The sequence below is a fragment of the Calypte anna genome, chromosome 9, assembly GCF_003957555.1.
Source record: "Calypte anna isolate BGI_N300 chromosome 9, bCalAnn1_v1.p, whole genome shotgun sequence".
Lineage (NCBI taxonomy): Eukaryota > Metazoa > Chordata > Aves > Apodiformes > Trochilidae > Calypte > Calypte anna.
The window spans coordinates 14,648,618-14,673,062 of NC_044255.1; the positions used below are offsets into that span (position 1 = coordinate 14,648,618).

The 24,445-nt window shown below is 44.5% G+C and overlaps 1 protein-coding gene across 1 annotated transcript in view; it reads right to left on the bottom strand.

Moving 5' to 3' along the window:
- The window catches only part of TP63 (tumor protein p63), a 100,310-nt gene that overhangs the window by 73,840 nt on the left and 2,025 nt on the right, over positions 1-24,445 (bottom strand). The window contains exons 2-3 of the mRNA XM_008493322.2: positions 7,770-7,898; positions 6,918-7,050 (exon numbers count right to left, since the gene is read on the bottom strand). Coding sequence (XP_008491544.1) covers positions 6,918-7,050; positions 7,770-7,898 — 262 coding nt within the window. The remainder of the gene's footprint in view (positions 1-6,917; positions 7,051-7,769; positions 7,899-24,445) is intronic.

Here is a 24,445-nt window from a genome sequence, read left to right on the forward strand (position 1 = left end):
TGTTCAATGTATTCACCCATGTCTTGAAAGAGTAAGAAGGTGCTTCGGGGTACCTTTTCCTTGTGTTTAAGCAAGTTGGAAATAAAAATCCATGCTTAAAACTCCTATGATCTTTCATAAATCTCTGCAAATTTGCATGCTGATTAGCAAAGGGATCATTCAGCAGTAAGTACATGAACCCAGACCTCAAACCACTCCTTAACTTATGCTTCACAGAGATTGACTTCATTTTGTGACTGACAATTCATACCTCATTAATTCCAATGCAATCAAATCAGTGACAGTGAGGTAGAAAACATGTAGGGACATTCAAAGGAAAATACTACCTAGTCCAACAGTCTCCTTGTGAAATATTGGAGGAAAAAAATACCAGTTATTAACAGGACTGTGGGCAGGATCTGCAGAACCACAAAGCAACACGTGCAGTTAGACTCCGGGTGCACAAGGCTTTCTTCAAAGCAGGAATCCCAATTAATGCAAGAGAGGTCTTTAAAAACAAAAGCTACACCCCACAGCTCACTGCAGCAGACACTTTGGCCATGTCAGACAAGGAAGGGGAGTGGGACACTCCTAGGCCTGTGTTCCAGGTTTGTCTTAGACTGAAAAGAGCATCTCATGAGCTTGGTAATCCCTCCCAGGCACAGTCAGTGCCACAGTCACACCAGCTGTGAAGTGCTCTCCATCCTCTGTTCCTCCCACCCCACAAAGCAGGGTACAACAAAGCTCAGCAAGGTTTCAATTCAGCTGGAAACAGACAGCTTGAGTCATCACTCTACTCCCAACTAATGAGAGAAGGGCCTCATTGTCCTTCTGCCACCAATTGGGTATAATACGTAAAAATAAATCCAGAGGAATGTGAACTTTGGAGATGGCCACTCCACTTCTGTGATGTTAAAACTGTATTTCATGGCTTGCTAGATGACAGATACCCAAAGGATTTACCACTTACAGGTAAGTGGTAACCCAACCAAACTGTTCCCAACAAATAATATGGGAAGAAAAGAGCATCCTATCACCTAGATAGAAATACACAGTGAAGTTTCCAGCAAGACAGCATGCAACCTTAAACTTGCTCCAGAGGCAAAAGCGCCTGAGGTCTGTTGCTCTAAGATCAAGATCCCTTTTAATTAAGTGTTTGTGCAGACCTTTTAAGGATGTAAGATAAATGCTAACGCGCTATTGCTCCATACTTGGGCAAGGAGCATGTGCAGCATTGTGGAAACCTTTGGAGGTAGGCCTAGCTGCTTGGGGAAGATGTTTTCTGAAGTGACTGCTTCATTTGTTGGGAGGTATTTGCATGTAGACAGATGACAACACTCTACCAACTCAAGTGCTCTAGCCATAAAAGCCAGGGATTTTAAAGCCAACCCTCCAGATGAGCAAGGCCTAAACGAATGTAACACACCTCATCACACATCCAACAGGTTTGTGATTTTTAGCTTAAAATTACTTTATTCTCTCCCAAGATGTAAGTAAAGCACAATACTAAAAGGGCAGAAATATTTAAATGTGCTTCGAAAGTGATCTGTAGCACACCAGAGAGATCGCTCATTGGTTTTCTTCAATATCACTGAAAATTCAGGAAAGTGGCATTAAACACAAACCACTTGAAGAAATGATACTCATCAACTGGCTACAAAACAAAAATGCAGCCAGCCCTGGTCTGCAGCCAGAACTAGGGCATAACAGCACAGGAAAGGGAGCTCATGAAAAATTTAAAGAAACATAAAAATCTCTTCAATGCCTTACTAAAGAAAGAGAAAAGCCTTCAGGCTTTGGCCACATTAAATGCACAAATACATTCTCTGTGTGCATCCTTTATCTGAAAGGACTGACCATTCTGGGATTTGGATCTGCAGTCTTAAATGCTATCATTTGGAGGAACCTACACTGCAGAGATTAAACATTCAGTAGGATTAGAAAAGCGAGCACAAATGAGCTTTTGAGTTCAGCTGCAAACAAGAGAGGTGCTGGAGGGTAACTTCCAACAGAAAAATGCATTTGCTCATTATGGAAATGTCTTTGCATAATCTCAACTTTCTTTCCACAGCTATGGAATGAACAAATACCCACAAAGAAGAAACACTTGGCAAGACTCAAACTCTCTCAAGCACAAACCAGACAGGAATAAAAGCTTTGATCACATCTCTGTGCTGTACAAAGTCCTTCCTTCCTTTCTATGGTCAATTTGGGAATATTGAGCTATGGAAACAGACAGCCACACAACCCACTTTGCTGCATCTACTCATCAAATCAGTATTATCCTACAGGTGCAAAACCATTTCCCAGCAAAATACAGGGCTGCAGCACCTGCCAGGGCCCTGGGAAGCACACACCACATTAGTCAGCCCCTGCACACCAACACTCCTCCTGCACCCCTGCATGCCATGCCAGCTCCCTGCTCTGCTGTCAGTATGCAACGATGTTCTCCCTGTCCCACAGTCCCATCACCAGCTTTCATCTGCTTCCTCAGCCATTACCGTGCAGCAAGTGGAACTTTCTTCTCCTGATCCAGCACAAAATTTAAGCAAGCAATTAAATTCAACAGAGATCAGAGCCTGCACTTTAATATTACAGCATTGGCTAGGATACAACATATGTCCTTCTGGACAGTGGGTTGGATTAGGTTTTCTTTTGTTTGCTTTGTTTTTTTATTTTTTGGTTTGTCCAGCATATTCTGGCACACCTGATCCTGACCACAATCCACAGCCTGAACAGGTGATGGGCTCCTGGACACAGAGGAATCCAATGCACAGCCACCAAATATGAATTATTAAACTGATTTACATAGCACTAAGGCTAGGAGGATGCAGAAGAGATTTACCTGGTCACCTTGGTGCTGGGTAACTCTGTGGGGGCCTCAGCCCACTCCTCTCCAGCCCACCAGTCTGTGGCATGGAAAGGTACTCTGTGCAAGGTATGCAGACCACATTTAGTCTCTCCCTACAGCCCAGTTTTTCCTCCTCCCCATATTTTCTCCACCTCTGTGTACCAAGGAAAATAAAAAGTCACAGAGCTGAAGCTCTTGCTTTTAGAACTATGAAACAGATTGCATCTACAGAATTTCTGCAGCCAGCACACTTGGGACACCCACAGCCCATAATGCTGAGGACCCAAATCCAAAAGGACCTAGCTTTGAATGAAGCACCCACACCACCATCCCTGGGGCAGAAACCCACCCCACAGGCAGCTCAGCAGTGCCTAACCAAGCCACACACAGCAAAGCCCTAGGATGATTTGCAGAAGGTAGACAAATAAAAATAATAAATAAATAAGAGGCAAGGAATTCTCTTTTCCTTTTGTGAGGAGGCACGGATCCAGGTTAAGAAAACTCAGACCACGGCGACTGTCTGGGGAAAGGCATTCCAGTGAACTGGTTAGGCAAGAGGCTGCGGGAAGACGGCTCAGCTCGCTCAGGGGCATGAAAGGAAGGTATGTACAGGGGGAGGGGGACAAGCTGCTCCATCACTCCAGACAGCATGCCTGCTCCCACCAGCAAGGACCCCAGAGCCCTGGACATGCTGCTGGGATGGTGGCAGGAGACATCCAGACTCTGCAAATCCTTCAAGTAACACTTTTATCACCATGTTGTCCTGAAGTCCTTAGCCTGAAACAGCTTTGTTTGGGTCCAGACTGGCATCTTGTAGCATCCGTGAGCAGTTTAAAGGACTTCTGAGGGATGGTGAAGGACAGCACTCTTCCACCTGGTACAGCTGACAGGATGCTGCGAGGCCTCCGGTGCAGCAAAGGGGTTATTGCACCATCACATGCTTGTTCCTAGAGAGAGGTCTCCAGACCCCTCCTACCCAAAGCATTTAATCAGTCAGAAAAAAAATATTCATACACCACCTCGTTTCTAATACTGCAGGATACAGCCTCTAAGACCTGCTTTCCTCTTGAACATAACGAGCTGAGAACCACGTCACCACAGACCCCAAGGTTGTTGGCTACATCCTTGATCAGGGAAGAGGCTGAGGACCCTCTTCTTTGGTGAAGCCTAATAAATGGCAGGTGGTCCACAAGGACAGACACTCACCTTCCTGGCCATCTGCAGCTCCTTCCACCACCACGGCCATGACACTAAAGGTTCTCTGCACCCACAGGGACCACCAGTCCCTTACTCTGGCTTTTCAAAAAGGAAGGTCCCTGCTGGGATTTTCCAGCTTGTCTGTGGTTAATGCTATGGGAGAGGAAGGGGCACAACAGCAGCCTGAGATGGGTGACACAGGACATTGTGAAAGAGCTGGTCACAAGGCACACAGCAGGGGATGACCACTGACTGATGTTAAACCAGACCCCCCAAACCCTCGTCCTGTCCCCTCCAGCTCTTTTCATCCTAAAGTAGTGCTGATCACCAGTTTCTCCTGCCCCTTTCTTATATGGGAAACAGGCTGAAAATTTCATCTTTAAAAACAGGAATTGAGAACTGCAAGGTCTTGGCTTAGCAACAGACAGCACTGTAAACTCAGATGTGAGCGATTTCTTTGTTACCAAACCTTCTTCTGCAGCTCTCTCACCAGACAGCTGGATTTTCAAGGCAATGAGAACAACTGATGGATGTTCATCGGGCAGGATTCATGCTCATTTTCCAGCCCTACTGGTGGGACAGTTTCTTCAGGCACTGCTCTAACAGGTAGCTCCTTCCACACTGCATTGTGAACAAACTATTGTACTCCCCCCCCCCCCCAAAAAAAAAGTCAAATAGTAAATAAATAAATAAATAACATCACAGCTCTCACGAATACAACTCTTGGGATCAAGGATCTTTATGGCAGAAAAGTGAAACTTTCAGCCTTAAATTGCAAGAAGCTGTAGAGCTTATTTTAAAGGTTGATTAGGATTATCTTAAAGTACACGAAAGGACAATTGCTTTAAAAAAAACAGTATTAATTGCTTCACGCCTACTGAAATCTCACATGGTGGTACATTTTGGAGAAAAGCTGGCCTTGCTCTTAAGACAATTCTAATAACCATAGAAAAAGCACTCTGCCTTGATCTCACTGTTTATCTCTCAGGGCCCCTCTGTTTCTGCTGCATTCCTTTGTGTTTATCTGCCCTCTTCAACTCCTGGCTGCAATCAGCTGCGCAGCACCTCTGTGTCTAGAAGTGACAGGGCTGAGGTTACAGAAGAGACAGGTGCAAGGGGAGCTCTTGCCCTGCAGCTATCCAAAGGGAAAGAGAAGCTGGAGGGGAAGAGGGTTGTAAGGTATTTCAGATTAAAGCCGACAAACAGCAAACACCTTGCCCCAGGCTACACATTCCCTGCCAGCACAAGCTGCAGCGCCTGCGGGCCCCAGAAACTGCAAAGCAAACAGGGACTTCTCAGCACGGGGGAGTTGTCACCTGTCAGGGATGTCTGCAAATTTATAGGGAGGTGGCGGTGGTGGTAAGGGGAGTAAAAAGAGCTTTCCTCCTTTTAAAAGACGGGCTGTTTGCACAGGTTTGCGATGCATATTTTGCTTTGTAAAGGCTTTTGTGCAGCACTCAACTGAGCAAAGGTGCTGTCTTCCACTGCAGACAAACTGGAACTTTTATAATGTACATACATTAATGGCCTCTGAGCCACTGCCATACAGTAAGGGTGAGGACGCAATGGAATTTCCCCGCTCCCTCTTCACCTCCTCCTATCTGTGAAAAACACTTCTTCAGGAAATCACCATGCAGTGCAGCCTCTTCAGAAATGCCTCCTGCAAGGCTGGGATCAAGCCATCAAAAGCAAGAATTAACGGCCTGCCCTCCTCTCCTAGCCCCCAGTGCTCACTTCAGCAGTGCTCAGAGAGGACAGGGAGAAGGGATTTTCCGCTGATGTTTCACTGCATCACCTATGGGACAGGGAGACTGATCAAAGGCCCCAGGTGAGCCTGTCAGCTAGCACAGTGCTCTGCAGACAGACCAGAGGACCTGGAGATGGGGAGGCTTTCTTGACACTCAATGCACCAAGTGTGGGTTTGGGTGTGGAGGGAGAAAAGCTTCTGCTGATGACCGTAAAAAAAAAAACAACAAACCACAACAACCTCCAGTTGCTTAAAGAGGACACAGTTAGTTTAAAAAAGACTATTATCACCTATTTTGAAAAGTAGGAGCCCCTCCAAACATGGAGAATTTTCTGGAGTATCTATTGAAGAGAGAGCATTTTACTTGTGCTGTGTTGGAAAAGCTGAGATACAGCCTTCCCGATTCAGATGCTGATGGAAGGCTCACACAACTACCCCCCCACACCCAACTGAAAGCAGAATCAAAAGATAAGCAGACATGACATCAGCCACCTCTCCTTGTGCACTTGGAGTAGCTACACCACAGTAGCTGAGCACATACCCAACCTCAGAGTGGCCTTTTCACCCCTTTCAATCTTGCAAGGGAAGAGGAAAGCACTGTAGCTTCCCCAGCTGTGAGACCAGTGAGGCAGGAACAGGTCAAACATTCTGGCACCATGAACTGTTATCTGCATGGCCTGGGTGCTCTTTCCTTGCAGATGTGGTCCTCCAGGTGACAAACACTGCCAGGATGCAGACCACCAACACACCATGCATTAAGCACATCAAAAATGGCAGCTGATTAGCCAGGGAACTGACTGACTGCTTCTCAAGGTGGAAACATGGGGAAGATGATGATTTACAGATATCAACAGAAATTGAAGCCCACACCTGAGTTTTTAACCCAAATGATACAAACTCCAGGAAAAACAATCAGGAAATGAACAGCTTGAAATCCTGAAATATCTCCTGCTCCATCCTGCAAGAATAGCACCTGGCTTCTTCACCAAAGCTACTGCTAAGAGTGAGCTGGTCAGTTTGTGCCAAAGAGAATGAACCAGCAGCCACCAGTACCATCTCTCCATTCCAATCTCAAGCCACACTGCTCCTGCAAAAAGCCCTCATCTGTCCCCAAAGGTTAGGGATGTTCTTCTCACTACTCACCCACATTGGGTCATTCAGCTCTGTATCCTGCACCCGAACACAGTCCATGCTGATCTCTATTTTGTTTGTAGAGCCATTTTCAGATGGGCCATCGATGAAGTTGAGATCGATTGGCTGAACAGAGCATATCGGCCTGAAAAGAACAAAGTAATACAGTTAAAATTGGCCAAATTCTGTTTTACTCCTCACCCCCCACACGACTTAGGCATGACCTTGAACCAGTCTCAGGACAAATCAAGTAATTAATGATGAACAACTACCTCATCACCCACTAAACTACACTAACAGCGCCCCTGCACAGGACAAGGCCCAGAGCCACACTGACCGAAAAATAGGAGGTAAGAGCACAGAAGTTAAACCATAAAGACAGAACTCATGAAGGATTTATAGCATAAGTGTCTCAGCATCAGTCATGGGAACAAAATCAGTTTTATTTCTTTCAACAGCCCTGGCAGAATGAACACTGCACCATCTACAGCTCCTCTCCCTCCCTGGCATCTGCAAAGAAGGAAAACACACAGTCTGGACAAAGTAATGACCCCATTTCCATAAAGAAAAGTGGCAGCCATCCACCTCAAGTGACCGTGCTAGAAAGGAGTCAGCTTAGCAACCAGAAGCCCTGTATACAGTCAGTGTCACTGGTCATCTATGCATCTGTTCCCCATAGCCTGGATGAAGAACCTCCTGAGAGCTCAAGAGCTGCCAGTCATCAAAGACTCATACCCACATCTTCTATTCAACAGCTACAAAAGACTCCAAAACTCCAAACATGAGTTCCCTGAGTAATCTGATTACAGAGGGATCCTGTCCCAAAACACCTTCTTCCACAGGTTTCAAGCAAGGTCTACTTACTGTTCCAGGAAGTCCCATATATGCTGGAGCATCTCTGGGCTGAGGAAGTCCCTGGGCTGTGAGCTCTGGGACATGGCCGATCGGTAGTAACTCTCCTTCCAGGAGAAGTGGCTCGGAGTTTCTACAAACCTTAAAAAACAAAAGCAAAAAAAAAAAAAAAAAAATAAAAGCAAAAAAAAAAAAAAAAAAAAAAAAAAAAGAAAACACACAGACAGAAAGATATGTTGAATACATAAGTCCATCTTGATCAAAACCCATAAATAGAAGCTGTTGCATGAAAAAGGAGACACACTGAATGCCTGGAACATTCACAGCTGTACAATACACATTCCACACTGCTGCAGATGCTGTATTTAGACAGGAGAGAATTTGACCATCCTTCCCGATATCCCAATAAGTTATATACCCCTCAGAGTTCACGGGGATGCTGTGTCATAAGAATCCCAGAGGAAAAAAAAACTAAGCCCTTCCATTTTAACCTCAAATAATCAACTTTCCATACAGAGCAGGTAGTCTGTGCAGCAGGTAGAGCACCTAAGAGGTGTGTGCTTCCACTCTCTAGCTGGTTGTCTCTCTAGATGGAATGCTCAAAATTAAGGTGACTTCTACAACCAGCCACTGAATCTGTGGTATTGGGCTAAAATAAGTTTCTTTTTTTCCTCAAAAAAACTGAAGAGTAATTAAAAGATATCTTATTTTACTCAATTTTCTATGGAAATAATTTCCATCACATCACATTATATCCTCTTGCCTTCTCACCTCAAGTAATTTCTGAGCCTGACCATCAGATCTGCTAATTACCTTGGCCATTTTTATCCCCTTAAGCTCCCACAAGCCTCACAGAAATAGGTGGGCCCAAGAGGAGCAGTGACGAAGCTGGAGCACTCATGCCTTCCACAGCTGCACATTCTCATCCCACTGGCCAATTTCTAAATTCAAACGCAGCAGCCTTTATGCCCTCGTCATACTCAGTGGCTGCAGGGGTGGAAGGGGAGTGGGAAGAATTTCTCAAGTATATTTGCAGTTGACAGAAACTCTTGGTTTAACTTAAACAGAGTAGGAAGCAGGTGAACACCTTTCCTGCTACAAGGATATGGGTATCCTGCAAAATGTTCACATAAGAGAGCAGTTTCTGCACAACGCAAGTGAATGACCGTGCTCCCTGCCAGGGGATGGCTGTGGCAAGAGCCAAGGCTATGCTAGGATTCAAAAAAAGAATTAGAGATTTGGTTTGACACATTTTGGTGCTGTTCAACACAATGGTCTATAAACAAGTTGTATGGAAGACTATAATTTATTAAGATGCCAAAATTAAGAGTATTTCAGAGGGAGGATCACACTACAGTTGTTATTTTCCTCATCTTTTTCCTCAAGCACTTATTTCTGGTTGCTGCCAGAGGGAAATCTATCCCTCTTTACTGAATTTTTATGAACTCTTATGTTTTGAGGATGACTCTGGTCTGCAAAAAGCAGGGGTTTCCTCACCTCTGCTGCTCACAGAACTGTATGCTTTTTGAAAAGAGCAGACAGTTTTCCTTAGTTAACAAGTATCAAAGCAGTTTCAGCCCCCAGAGCCATATCAGACCATGTTTTAAAATAGTTGAAAGCATCACTTCCGTTGCTCATCCCATTTGTGATTAACAAAAAACCCTCCATATTCCTTTAAAAGTTCATTAATAGCCAGAAACAAAAACGAAATTCAAAAGTGTCATGGCTAATAGCTACATGAGAATAAGTAATCACAAATCCTCTGAGAACAGCAGTTACCCCACGAAGTATCAGACACTACTCCTTTCAAGATTTCAGTTTCGCAAGGCACTTTCAAGAGTGTCTCTAAAAGAGGCATTATCAAACTTTACCTTATGGACAAAAAGACGTCTTTCCCTACAACAATCAGAGGAACTTTCCTGGCTAAAGGAAGCTTCACAAAAGCAAAAAACTCCTCCAACACCCAGCTGCAACACCTTTACTACCCATACAGCTCTGTTTTCAAAGGAAGGTGCAGTATTTGGTGGCCAACCTTGGCAAGGTACCCCTGAGAATCCTGCAGCATTACAGAGGTAGTGAGCAATGCTCTTACTCAGTTTGGTGTCCCCTGCTCTCAGGTGGGAAAGGAGCTGTCAAGCCACACCAAAAAAAAAAACTTCAGCACAAAGCTGCATGCAAGCTAAACTGTCTTCTACTCTGTGATCCTAATGAAATATAAATCTAGTGCCATTTTCCTTAAGAAACAGCCCTCAACACAGAGATGCTTCTGTCTACTAAACATCATACTTAAGTGCCAAAATTTGCTCTTCCACAAGAAAATAACAGCTAAAGCCTCAGCAAGACCTATGCGTGAATTTCACTGCCCTAGTTAATTGTCTTTTCCCACATTAGCAAATGCTCTAGGTTCAGTAAAATAATTACAGAGTCCCTAAAGTTAATCATAACTGGGATGGAGTTTGCATTGTTCACACTGCTCCTACCAGATCCCCCTTTAAAAAAAAAAAAACACCACAACACACATTTAAAAAACATCCTTTACCCACAACCACTCATCCCAAAGTACATAGTAGGAGATAACACTACCAAACACAGCCTGCTATACCAAACCATTGACTGAGAAAGCATGGTAGTAACTTCTGTTTAGCTTGCCCTCTGACCTTAGTCTACAAGGTATATGCTCAATTCCCTGCATTAGCTGCTGAAGAAGCTGGCAGGCAGCTTGCCTCAAACACCAGGGAGCACTAAATGCACCAAGGCGGAAACTGAGGGATTTATAACCCCCATCAAACTGCAAGCTGAACAGGACACTACACCCACAAGCCCCCTCCTTTAAAAACCACCAGGAGACAATTAATTCACAGAACTACCCAGTTAAATTCCAAGAAGCAGCACCTCACCAAGAGCAGAGGATTCCCAGGCACAGTACTAAGACACTGCTCCTGCACCACTGAATCCCAGGACAGGTTTCAGCCAGCAAGGCAGCCCCACGGAGATATAACTCAGCTCCACCTTATTTATTTTGCTCTAACAAGGGCAGCCCAGACCCCAGGTGAAAGCACTTTCCAGATTAACTCTGTGGGCTGAATCCTGTCTGGTGCAGGTCCTGCTGCCCCCAGCCATTGCCCCAGGAGTAGAGCTGCATCCCAGAGGGGTGAGTTTGCCACCAGGGTCTGTCCAACAAAACACCTGGGCCCACACAGCACCCGAATTTCATTCACACAGAAGGCTGGGAATGTTAAACAGTACCCAAAACCACCCAAACCCCACCGCCACCAAAAAATGTCAAACCCCCTCCCCCCCAAAACAACAAACCCCCCCAACCTCTGCCAGGCACAGCATTTGCCTTTCCCAAGCCTCCTCCCACCCGCACTGCTGCTGCCTTCCTCTGGGGCCCTACACACGGTGGAAGCAAAGCCCCGACTGCCTGGCCCAGCAGGACATGAAGGAGATAGACCAGAGGAAAAAAACACCACCTCCCTCTGAGCACGTGCTTTCCACTCTTCGCCACATTTTCCCCTTCCTAACCTTCACATGAGAGTCGTTAAAGAAAAGCAACAAACCAAAAACACCAAACCCAAACCACTTTCCAAGCTAGAAAAAAAAAAAAAAAAAGACAAAAATATTAAACTCAACTATTGCAACACAGCCATACTTCTCAGCCCTCGAAAAAAAATTAAAATAAAAAAAAAAAAATCTACTTTTCACTGCCAGCAACCTCTCTGAGGTTGCACGAAGTCTGACTTACTGCTGGGGAGGAGCAGGAGCTGCTGAGGACACCGGGGCTTGAGCTTGGAATGGAGCATGCACAGCCCCTCCTTTGGGCCTTTCACCTTAAAGGCAAATACCACCTCCTCGCACTGATAGAGGGTGACACCTCATGCAGGGTGTAGCTCAAGCACCTCTGTGATGGTGGTACGAGCCTGGCAACCTCCTTCCAAAATTCAGACTCTCACCAGCAAGCAATAAGATGGTTTTCTTTGGTTTTTCATCCTAAATAAGATTGGAGCTTCAATACTCTGAGCTGCCCCTGGGTTAAGTGTCAAGTTTAGGGAGACCAGAAATGAATAAGGTATCTCAGTGAAACTTACATGTTGGGTTTCAAGAGATACAAGCACCTCCAGTTTAGGTTCCTTTGGAAGCTGGACCTCCGGGGAGGTTGGTGTGTCTCCCATATGGTATGCAAGCTCTCAGAAACTGTCAATGTGATTTACAGATGCCAAACTGTGTGGTTTGACAATGGTATAAACCCACAGCAGAGCAATCTTTCACAGTAGGGATGAACTAAATGAATTGGAGCTTTTTTCCTGGTTGTTGACAAAGTTGGAGGATGTTGCTTTCTGCTTCTTCTCACCAGAAGTCAGTCAATGGTGTACAGTTTTCTATCACTGGGTCTGTAGTCCATGGACAAGCAGAAAGGGACAAAGAAATAATTCTTTGTTTTGACAGCTACAGATTTTACTGGTTTTCCATAAGATGTATTCATCTACAGGGCCTACTAGCAGAGTAGTACTTGGGAAATGCTACGGCAAAGAGAACATCTACTCTTATAAAGGAAGCACTTCCACATTATTCAGATTATTCCAAATAATTATTAATAATGTCTAAATAATGATATCTAATATGGCTCATTTTATTCATAGCTCTCAAAGTGCTCTACAAAGGAAGACAGTGTAATTACTCCCATTTTACCTGTGGGAAAATTGAGGCATCAGGAGGTCATGGGGTTACTCATCATTACTCAGCAAGACAGTTGCACAGTCAGAAATACATCCTTGGTCACCTGAGTCCCAGTCTGCAGCTGCTCAAAAAGAAGCTAGTGATTTTGAGTGTCTAGATAGAGAAATTCTAAAAGGCATTAATTTCTTCAGGTAGAGTACACACTGCACTTCCTAGAGCAAGAAACCCCAAAACTTCATTAATCTTCAGGCACCAAAATACTGATAGCCAGGAATGAAAATAAAAGGCTTCAGAAATGCTGCGTGAAGCCAAACTCAAGAGTTCTGAGTGGAAGTAAAATTCAAACTCAGATGCTCAGACTGAAAACTAATCTTTCTTCCTGGATGCTTACAGCAGGTAACCACTTAATGCCCCTAAATTAACGTATTAACTAATATATTACGTTAAAGAATAATATATTACCCCTCAACCATCATGGGGAGTGGAGTGGGCCTGATAGAAAAGTAAGTCACAATGCAGAGAAGTCAGCAGCCTCAGCTCCATCAATCCTCATCTATGCACTGGTCCCTGCCTTGTCCTGTTGCACCTTGAAGTGCACCAAAAGCCACGGTACGGAAATGGTGAAAAGTTCATAAGCATTACTCCTATTTGACTGAATCTTGGTCTTAGTTATATTTTTAGTTCTTGAGAGGGATGGGGGCTCCATTTCAGACTGCACCGTTAAAACTCAAGGAATTTGGCAGCCCTCGTCCTGCTGGAATTCCCCCACTCTGCATTTTAGCACTGTCGTGATTTGTAGACATGGCTGCCTAAAGAAGCTCACAGCTGTGCAAGAGGAGAAGGAAGCAGGGTCTGGCAGCACGGGACAAGCGTGGCCCTGGCAGGCAGCAGCAGCTGGAATTCCCCAAAGCATGGAGCACAGTTGTACCCTGGCCACATCAGCCACCTTCTGCCTGCAAAGCACAACCTGGAAGCACCCTTTAGACACCTTTAGTAACCAAAAATGTTCATTTACATAAACTAGGAGGGTGGGGGTAAAATGAGAGCCCATGGGTATACAAGCAGGCTCTAATTTCTCTCTATGAGGAGACTGCTGTTGAATTTTAGGGAACTCTTCCATTGTTTACTTCACCAACAAACAGCCCCTCTTCCCAGCATGAGCTACACTGTATTTTGTGTTTTCCCATGTCTTGCTCTGCTTCATGCCATATTTCAAGGTCTTGGCTCACAACAGCTCAAGAGAGACTGACCCCTTCCCTGGCAGAGAGAGGTCCTGCTGAACTGCAATCAAATGCTGAACTGCATTTATTGTCAGCAAAAAGCATTTGCAGCTGAGCTTTCAGATTTAACTTTTTAAAATCTAGAATTCTCAATATCTTTAAATCCTTCTGATATTTTCCTATGTATTTTCCTATAAAATACCTCCAGAAGAAGAGTGATGAACACATGAGTTTGGAAGGGTGAATGTAAGGAACACAACAACACGTTATTTTTTTTAAATAGAATGTAACTTTCACCAGTGGTTCAACTGTCCATTATTTCTTCCCAGATCCTGCGTTGTTCAGAGGTTTCTCAGATCTGATCAGCAATCTCACAAAAAAAAAACAAACTGTAGACAATATTATGGGTTATGGGGAGCGGGTGGTTGAGAGAAAAGCATTCCAGTGGCACAGAAATGTGCACTAGAAAACAAAAGAGGATATCTGCCTGAAGGGTGAACCCTGACCTCAGAAGCAGCTACGAACCAAGAACACACGGGTAACACAAGAAGGAACCAGGAGTGACAGTGGTGCAGGTCTCCTTGACACTGCCAGTGTCTTACAGCATCCATTGAGAACAGCCTAAAGGAGGACTATGAGCTTCTTCTTGTTCCCTTGGCAAATATTTGTGTTGTGCACACCCTGTTTCATTTGAGAGCTGGATGATAGTTAGAGGAATTACAACAATCCTGTCTCAGAGGAATGCTTATTACATGGTTTATAAAAACTTTGTATTCTGCTAGAGTCTACTGTAACAGTGCATCCTGACCCCCTTTGATTTAAATTTCTCTTTTGGAACTGTTTGTGTGTGAGCAGAATGGAAAAGGGTAGGAAAGGATGGTTCAGCTTTCTGGTTGCACTTGAGCCTTCAGCGTATGGTCAAGACTGACCTATATCAAACAAAGTGAAACTGGCTGCACAGAATAATCCTCTTAATTCACTATGCTGAAAAACACAAGGGGGATTTTTTTCCCTTCATCATCTTCTTTCAGTTAGATTCATCTTGAGTAAGACTGTACCCACAGCAGATGCAACATTTGCAGCTTTGTGGTGGCCCCTCAAAACACGTTACATCACCACAGCCCTGAGACCCATGCCAGTGCCCTGCTGAGCCCTGGCAGCAGAGCTCCTTTGAGAGAAGAAAGACCCCTCTACATTCCCAGTGCTACCATGCCAAGGAAGTCCCAGCTTGGGCACTGCATGGCCCATTCCCTGAAAACCACTAGGAATGGCTTCTGGAAGCAGAATGAGCTCAGGTAATACTATCAGCAACTCCTGCAGCTCAGGAGCTTGGGAACCCACCACATCTCCTACCTACACTTCATCACATCTGATCTCTACATTTGATCATTATCAGACTCAACAATAGTGACCACTTCTACATAAGAGAGGCATTTCTTTGTCCTCAGGGTTTCAGGCATCTAGTAGCTCCACCAGCACTAGAGACAATAACCCCTAGTTGTTGGAACAAGGTCACTAATTTTTTTCCTCCAAGGATTCCTTCAGCATCTTGTAACCTTCCCCAGACCTCTCTTATCTCCCACCCAACCTTGGACACCCTCTTCTCCACCCTCCCCTTTTCACCCATCCTTGGAAACTACCTCCTCACCCAACTATGGACATCCCCTCCCCTTCTGCTCAGCTCTGACACCCACTCCCTTTCTCAGCAGGGGCCAAGGTGACAGCACTGTCACAGCAATTCCTCCACCTGCCCACCACAATTGGTGCTTTTAATAGTCTGGAGACAGAGTGTTTGTAACCTCCAGAAAACCATTCAGGAGCCTGAGCAACCTTTGTTGGGAAGCCCAGAGTCTGAGGTCAAGCCTGGTGCTCAGGACACCCAGCTTAACCCCTGGCCCATGGGGATTTGTCCAACTTCGCCCTTGGATTCCAGAGGTATAGCAGTGCCACTAACTTTGTAAAACCTGCAGGCTGTTGATCATCAGTGCTTCTCCAGGGAAACATAGTTCTGAGACCTGCTAAATATAAATAATAAAAGAAAACTTAAATCTCCATCCATTAAAAAAAAAAAAGAAAAAAAGAAGCATTGAACCCACAAACAATTAAACTGCGGTTGCAATTGTTTTCTTTGTAACTCACTCTTCCAGTCAAACTCTTTCCCAAACCTATTTGCAGCGATGGTTCAAAGCAGTGCCCATCTGCAAAGAGAGGAGTCAGAGCTGCCAGGCAGAGGCAGTAAGTGCCTCTTACAGCAGTAAGTGAGAAAGTCTCAACAGAAACATGAGTGGAAAATCCAGGCCCAACCCTCCAAACTCTGAAGAATTTTTGAGCCAAGTCCAAAAAAAAGTATTGTAAGATAAACTTTACAGACAAACTGTTGAAAAGACAAAACATTTTCAAGTCCATTTGAAAAAAAAAACCAACACCTTGGTTCTAACTCATGGATGATATTTGCTCTGGTTTAGATACCCAGCTGAGAACATGCATTTGTGCCACCCTCTCAAAGTTTACACAAGAGTTTTTGCAGCCAGCCAGCCCATCCTGACTGCTTTACAGGAGGACAAATGGTCAGTGCTGCCTCTACCCTTGCTGCCACATTCCAACCTCATGCCCCCCAGCTGCAGTTACAATTAAAAATAATGGAGACCATGTTGTATGCATCCAAGGAGACTGCCTAACCCAAAATCATCCCATCACCCACTCATTCACCATCAGTAGTGGCTTGCAGCAGATGCCTGGAGGCACATCCACAAGCTGATAACGAAGGAAGCTCTGAGATCTGTGCCACTGCATTCTGCTGCACAGTATGGGGAGATTCCTCATCTTTTCTGGAGGAGGGGGAGAAAGGCAGGTGTTAAATGCCCAAAGCAGCCTAAAACAGCTAATCACATCCTTTCAAATTATCTAGAATTCATCAAGAAATATTTCAAGTAAGAAACAGCCCCAGAAATGAAAGAGGTGAGGTAATTTTCCAGAGATGAATGTCATGACTAAATGCAGCTATTAAAGGCCTTCATCACTACTGTTCTGTAATTAATGTAGGTATATAATAGGGAAAACTGAAAAGTTCTGACAATGCAATGCCCAGAAATCAAGTTCTTTGTGAATCAAATTCCCCCCTTTTAAGCTTTGCTCATCAGTATTTTTCCTGTGAGCACAGCATTTACCCAATAACAATATGGACTGCAGTTCACTGCTGACCATTTTTTTACAAGGAGCTTGCTTTCAGTGTTTCCCACAGAAAATGGGGCTCTTTTAACTAGCGTCTGCTGAAGTTTTGCAGTATTGAGTGCAACCAGCATCTCTCAAGTTTCACTAGTCTACCTTCACCACACCAATACAGACCACAACACAAAATGAGAAATGACTTTATTACAAATGGTAAAATAATTCAGCAAGCACATCAGAGCTTCAGAAAGGCAGCTGGGGTGTCAGGAACTGGCTCTCATTCGATGCTGTTCTGAAAGAGTCCAGAGGAAAAAAAGGAAAAAAAAACCCCAAACCCAACAGAAAAGTTCCACTTGGAGCCAGGGCAGAGAAGCAAGGAAAGACTCTGCTACATCCACCCCACAGGCCTGGCTCAGGTTCAGGGCTTGGTTTGTGTATTATCCCTTATCTACATGCAAGCCTGATCTCTGGGCTGTCTGAAGAGCAAATGACTGCAGAACTGTTGAGCCCAACCTCTTGATTTATGTAGTGTGGACAAGCTAGGCATGGTCCAGGGTGAGCTTCCTACAGTCCAGGCCATCACCAGATGTCCTGAGCTCCTCTTCCTGTATGCCATCAGAGCGAGTGCCAGCCACAGGCAGCACATCCCCCATCAAACCTGAGAGAAGCCCCCAGATCAAGGGATCACCACAGGCACAGCTGGTCCCCCAAACCAGAGACACATGCTGTGCTGGGTAGCTGCCAGGGAGACCTCCAAGTTCCTGACCGACTCGCTTGTTAGCACAGTAAAAATGAGATGGTGGGGTGCGAGCAGCAGCTTTTACAGTCTAGGAAGCAAAGTCAGAGCAGTATTTTTCCCAAGGAGTTAATTGAGTTAAACCAGAAAAAAAAAACACCCAACACATTGGTTTGTACCACTTTTAAAAGACACAGTTGGAATGCGACATCTCATATGCAATGCTCATGCCTGCAGAGATGAAACTGGGCTCAGTGCTTCCCCCAGAGAGTATAGGGATGAACCATCATCTGAGAAACTCACACTGCTGATTTATGTGCTGCAGACTATGGCATATAGGTAGCACCCAGCTGAAATGGACAGTAGGATATTTCAAGTTCAGTATTCTTTTTTTTCTGGCAGATACACATAGAAATTTAGTGTATGGGAACCAGTGGAGTGACTCTGCTGTTTGCTATGGTGCATTTACACAAGGGCCTTCCAAGCAGCTCCTCAGAAGCTGTGAACACTGGTACAGCACAGAATGCTCCTCACCATGGGATGTGTGTGCCTTGTTCAGCCTGCTGCTTCAAGGCTTAGTGGAAAAAGAGGACATTTTTGCAGCCCAAAGCAAGACATTGACCCACATCACTAGCAGCAGCATTAGTGGCACACAGTGCCCAGGACACAGAGCACAGAGTTTCTTTTAAACTTGCTGAGATTTGAACCTTTTTGATGTGTGATTATAAGAGGTGGCTGGGAGAAGCTGGTCAGGGGACATCCCACACAGGTCTTAACATGGCCCCCACCAAGAGGGAGCAAACCAACAGAAATCTTGCAGCCCATGCTGATTTTCAGCCCTGGGATACTATGTATGGCAGGGCATTTAGTCATATAAATATAGTCAGAGAGGAGAGGGACAGCTTCCCTGGACAGAGAATATGAAATACGTGATTCTTTTTTAGGACAGGAAGGCTGCAGACTGTCTACTGCAAAGGACTTGTGACATTTTGAGTTGAGCCAGGTAAGACTCTTGGCTCCCTAAGGCACCTGCTCTTACAAAAGTTGCTTCACAGTCTTCACAAATTCTTTTCTTTATGAACTGATCTTACAGTCTCTCTCTCAAACTCTCTCTTGAAAGTTGATCTTTACAAAAATTTATATAAAAAAATAAATCATCACAATATACAGAAAGTCCCCAAAACTTTAGAAGTAAACAGCAACATCCTGTGTTTCAGTAAATAATTAAAATGCAAAACAGAACCACCAGCAGAACAGATGTTATGTGCAGATTCTTGTAATATGAATTTGGTTGCAGCTCTCTTGTTACCCCCACAGCCAGGCTGCAAAAGCTGATGGTAAAAAAGACCTTCCAATTTCCTACCCCACCAATACTTTTATGGGAAACTGAAGCCTCCTGCCAAATACCATGCTGGCTGCATTTTTCAGCATATAAAAACTGTGACAATCCGGCTATTCCTAAGCCCAAGGGCAGAGAATCCTTCTCTTAAAACTAAGAGCACTTGCAAAAACCTTTCTCTGTGTCACAAAATAGCTGCAAGACAGGGCAGACGAAGGACAAAGAATTAAGAGCAGATTATAGTCTTAGAAGCCAGGAACAAGCAACCTGTTTATCAGAACCACTGCTGGTGTGTGAGGGAACGCTACCTGGGGTGCTCACAAGATCTTCACTTCTGCAACTGTGCCTGGTGCTAAGAAATTACAGGGTTAGGTCCCTGTAATTTTATCACTGCAGTGCCACACCTAGTGTGATTTATGATTTTTGCTTGTGATTATCTTAAAGCAGTAGCTCCTGGAGTGCTATGAATAAATCAGTGTCTCCTGTTCCGTCAAAAATAGGAATGAACTTTCCAGCCTGTATATTTTAAGAGTAAAATTCACAAAAGCCAAACTAGGAAGATAGAGTACAGGAATTTGGTTGTTTAACCTTAAGATTTTGAATCCTATAATATTTGACCACCTAACGCTCATGTAAACTCTCAGAGCCAGCTGGACTACTACTTCACAGCTGCCACAGCCACCTCAAAGACCTCACTTGTAGCCAGCACAGCAATCTTATCATTACAGCCCACCAGTCCTGGCTCCTGCTTTTGAGTTTAGAGACAGACACTGCTGGGAGTACTCTTGCAGCTTGCAGCACCAGCTCACCAACACACTGCAAGATTCTTTCCTTGCATTATTTCAGCATGCACTGACTTAGATGCACATCAGCATTACTAAACTGGACATACAGTGAACCTCTCAGAGCAAGGTTTTGCATGCAGGCTCCTTTTTATGGTGCCAAGAGCCTTTTGAACCCCTGATCAGTTACTGCAGGGTTTCCCCCTTCTCACTCTTGGATGTGGCTGTTATCTTTATGTCTCTATGTACTAAGCAAATTCCCCTTGCTTATGTGCATCACTATTTATCACATCAGGTCACCTGTGGCATTTGAACTCCTAATTGGAGATGACTCAGCAGCAAAATCCTGTGGGGAGATTATCTGTTACACAGCAGTAAGTTATTACAGTCACCAAAAACTCCCAAGTAAGCCCTAGGAACAGATACAGATATGTTAATGAAAATAGATGGGATATTACCTAACTATTATCAGCAGACTTCATCAAGAAGACCCCAGAAATCTAATATAACATAACATAACATTTGCTTTCTGATTTTTCTCAGTTTTGAACATGGGCTACAAAATCTTAAAAAAGAAATGAGAATTTATATGCCAGTGTAACCATCGGCTCCCACCAGGATGCCCATGTTCCCATGAAGGGTTGCACATCAGTGCAAAATTAGCTGAGAGCCAGACACCAAATTAAAAGCCAAGTTTCCTTCATTTCCTCCTCCTTCAAGACCTTCCTTCCTCCCTTCAATGTCTTGTGACACCTATGGACTTTTTTTAATAAGGGTTCTATACTCCTTTGGCCACTTGTTGGATGTCAGGGGATTTTATTTTTCTGAGCCTTTCTGCTCTGTATCAGGCCAGAAATCCTCTTGTGTGTTGAGGAGAGCCACTGCAAGTTAGCTTGCAGCAGAAGGTGCCACACAGATCGGCAGGGGATTCTAGCTTATTACATGCACCATGAACACCCTAAACATCTCTAAGCAGATGACCTGTTGAGAACTTGCTTCTTTAATTTTTTCAGTATTTTTGGATGTTGAACAAGATCCTACAAATCAGGTATTCTTTCCTCACAATAAAAAGACCACATGAAAGTCTTCACATACTCTCTTTGCAGTCCTCTGAGATCTGGGAAAAGACAGAAAACAGACAATTTGGTTCCAATTCAATCCTTTAAGTAGCACTAAAAGGACCTCCAAGCAGACAATGTTTCTGTCATAAACTTTTGAGTGCCCTGTACTTTTTGTAAGAGGAAAAGAGAAAAGTGCCGTATTTAGCAACGATTGTGAAGTGGTTGTGACATCTTCAGCACAACAGCTCTCTGACATGGAGAGAAGAGGTCCAGGACTGGACAAAACAGAGGAGGGCAGTGGGGACTGGCAGACTGCAGGGCCTCTGCCAGGAAGAACGAACTGAAGAGGGTTTAACTCTTGAGCAGTGTTTTTGCAAGGATCATATCTTCCGATCCATCTTCTGATGAGACTGCAGTACAAGAGCAGGAGAGCAACTAAAGAACAGACTTCAAAGACGAGATAAATACCCTCCTCACCAGCAGCATCGTACACCCTCAGCGAGGTTCTGTGTGGAGTGGTGGCACCTGAGAGGTCCCACACTGGCAGCGTGTGGTCCATGTAGAGGAGGTCTACAAAGCCCTCCCACCCACAAGGCCATCCAACCATAGGTTTATCTCAGCACACTGCATACTGTCCCTTTGCACATGTCTGGCTCCAGCTAGAGAGCCTCCCCCATAGGATTTCTACCAAGGGGGACAGCATAGCTATGAAGGTGACCACCACCTCACTACAGAGCTCACCAAGGCAAATTAAAAAAAAACAACAAACACCACCTCCCCTGCTCCCCTCCACCTTTCATTCCTGCACGGACCCAGTTCTGTTCCTCCAGAAGTAACTGGTTGCTCTGAGCACACCACAAGCTACTCAGAACAATTTCTAACTCCTCTGAGTCTTTGGAAAGTACCTGCTGTATCACCGGCTGTTTCTGTAAATAGCTCTATACCAAGTCATGTGGCTTTCCTTACTTGGCTTCAGGTTTCTCTGCCAACATGGCAAATTTGGGCTCCCATCTCAAAGGTGAAGGCAGCTGAGATTTGTGCACCCTGTCATAGCAGGTGTTCACTTATTCTTTGGCAAATCATTGTATGAAGAAAGAAAAAAAGCATACGGTTGTCCAAATGCAAGGGTTCTGCAGAGCCTACACATGGTATGAAACACTCCTGCAGAACTTTACCATACAACAGCTTAAGCAAATCTCTGCCAAAGTGTCACCCAGCTAATACCCAAGTGAAAGAAAAGTTGCTTACGCCAGCATTGCTTCACAGCCATGAAGGGGCACAGCTTGAGAGGGATATATTGCTCAACTGTGCCCCCTCCCATGCCAAAGGGAGGAAACCTGCTGCTTCATAACTGCCTGTTAGCAATGATGAGCACTGGGTACCAAGAGTTTTTTAACCTTTGTGCTGCATCGCAAGCATCACCATTGGCAAGACTCCAATCTGATAACTGCAGTCCATTTACCAGCCCTATTTGATAGGTGTGGGAACTAATAAAGAAAGGTGAAGTGACACGTGCAATACTCCCCGTGAAGGATCTCTCCGAACCCAGGAGCTCTGGCTGGCTGGAACTAGACCCTGCTCACCAAAATCCATGCAGATATAGCACCCAATACATGCTGCTGCTGTGGCCCATGCCCTCTCAACCCTCCCTTCCATGCCCCAAATAATTTCTGATGGTTTCCCTTGTCTTCTACAAATAGATTTTTTTCCCTACATACCTGGTTAGGGGTTTTTTTGTTTGATGATTTTTTTGGCAACCTCCTTAAAACCCAGGACTGTGTGTGAGAAACCAGGTTTCCAGCAGGGATGCTGCAGAGACCAGAGGATTTCAGAGCTGTTTCTTAGGCCTCTGTTATTAGTGAGATTTGGGAGGCTGGGCCATACCACATTGTGCTGAGAACACAAAGCCAGAAATGAAAGAGGAAAGAGCAGCTTGTTTGAAAGGCCTTTCATTTAAAAGGGAGGAGTGAGTTACAGCAAACACCTTCAATACATCAGCAATGCAAAATCCTGAGGCCACCAATTAGCCCAGACACAGGGAGAAGGATGAGCAGAGCAAGGCAGGACCATGGTCTGATGCACCAGCAGGTGCATTCCCAACAGCCCAAAAAGAAGAAAGCTCCTAGGTAAAACAGAGCCTAATGACCATTATTTCCAAGAAAACAAGTAACTTATCTGTTAACATCACTCCCGACCAGGCATTAGCTGAAAAAAGGGTGCCTTTAGAGAGACTAATTACATGGCTCTCAACAGCTGGACTTTGATCATAATTACAGTGCCTTCTTCATCTTATGTTAGTGGCTTTCAACTGTGGTTAGGTGGGCACTTCTTGGAAAGTAGAAATCCTGCCTGTTTCAGATGGTTCATTTTATGACTCAGAGCTACCCTGGGTCTTCTAGAGCTCCCAAAGTACCATTCAAACAAGTAATTCATGGGGGTCATTGACTTGTCCCTTCAACACAGTTGCTTCTGTCCCTACAGTAGCATCTTCCCAGGCCCAGGAGCCAGAGAACTGATCCTGCTTTATTACTAATTTCAAGCATTTAATTCAAATCCCTTTGTAAGGGAAACAGAAGCAGAAAAACAGTGAGGTTTTTGTTCAACTCTGCTATTGTTGATTTTTAGCATCTCTTCATCCTTTCTGTTTAGAAGGCAGCTGAGCCCACTCAGTATATACTTTTCTAATCTCACTTCACACATTCACATGCTACTTACATCCCTCACTTCTGCACAGGGATGTATGTCCCTGTCAGTGCCTGGTGCCCCTCTCTCAGCTGGGCTGCAGCTCCAACACTGAACTCCAGTGACCACAGCAACAGGTGGGGCTTGCAGAGGAGAAGGAAGGAGGTGACTGTCCTGTGTCCCAGCTGAGTTATCTGTACTTGTGCATAATGCAGGGAGTGCTTTTGTTTCAATGCCTGCATTTACAAATAAGTAGCTTAAATGAGAGATCTAGGCTGTTGAGACAGTGTCTGGAGTAGCCTGAACAATAACACACAGCACTGGCAACTATTTTTTTTCTCATCTGTGGCACTGAATTAATGAGTTGTTTGGATATGCCACAGCAGCAACACATAGTTTCCCTGCTATGAGATGACAGGCAGTAAGTATACATGCATTATAATAGCACATTAGTTAGGGCTCTTCAGTACTATCTGTGTTCACCACTTGACAGAGGAAATGTTTTAGCTGGCTCCCACGCTGTCTGCCTGCTGGACACCCCCAAAGTGAAGAGATTAATAGATGAAGCAATGGCAAAAGGTAAATCTAAGATGCTAATCTTAGAGCTAACTGGGATTTATAACTGCTTCCCCCTCCACAGTGATCTACAGGGAAATCTTTACAACCCTCCCACCCATTTTAACAGGATTTCACTACTGCTGTTTTGCCAGCATGCCTCAGCTCAATGTTATCAGTTTGCTGTTCAGATTACTAGCTGTAATTTTAAAGTTGCAAAGAAGCAGACTGGTATTAACTAAATAAAGCATTTTGAGCACATCAAAGCAAGAGTGTCTCAAACTGTGTAAAAGAAATGCAATTATGAAACTGTGTAATTTTGTTAAATCAGCCAGACAAATGTCACCTAGTACATCATGAAAGATCCAATGGAGCTTAAAGCTGAAGACCATCTCTATCTGGCAGAGCACAGCAACTAATAACGGGGCAAGTGCCACTCTCAGCTCATGTAAACAGACATGCCTAACA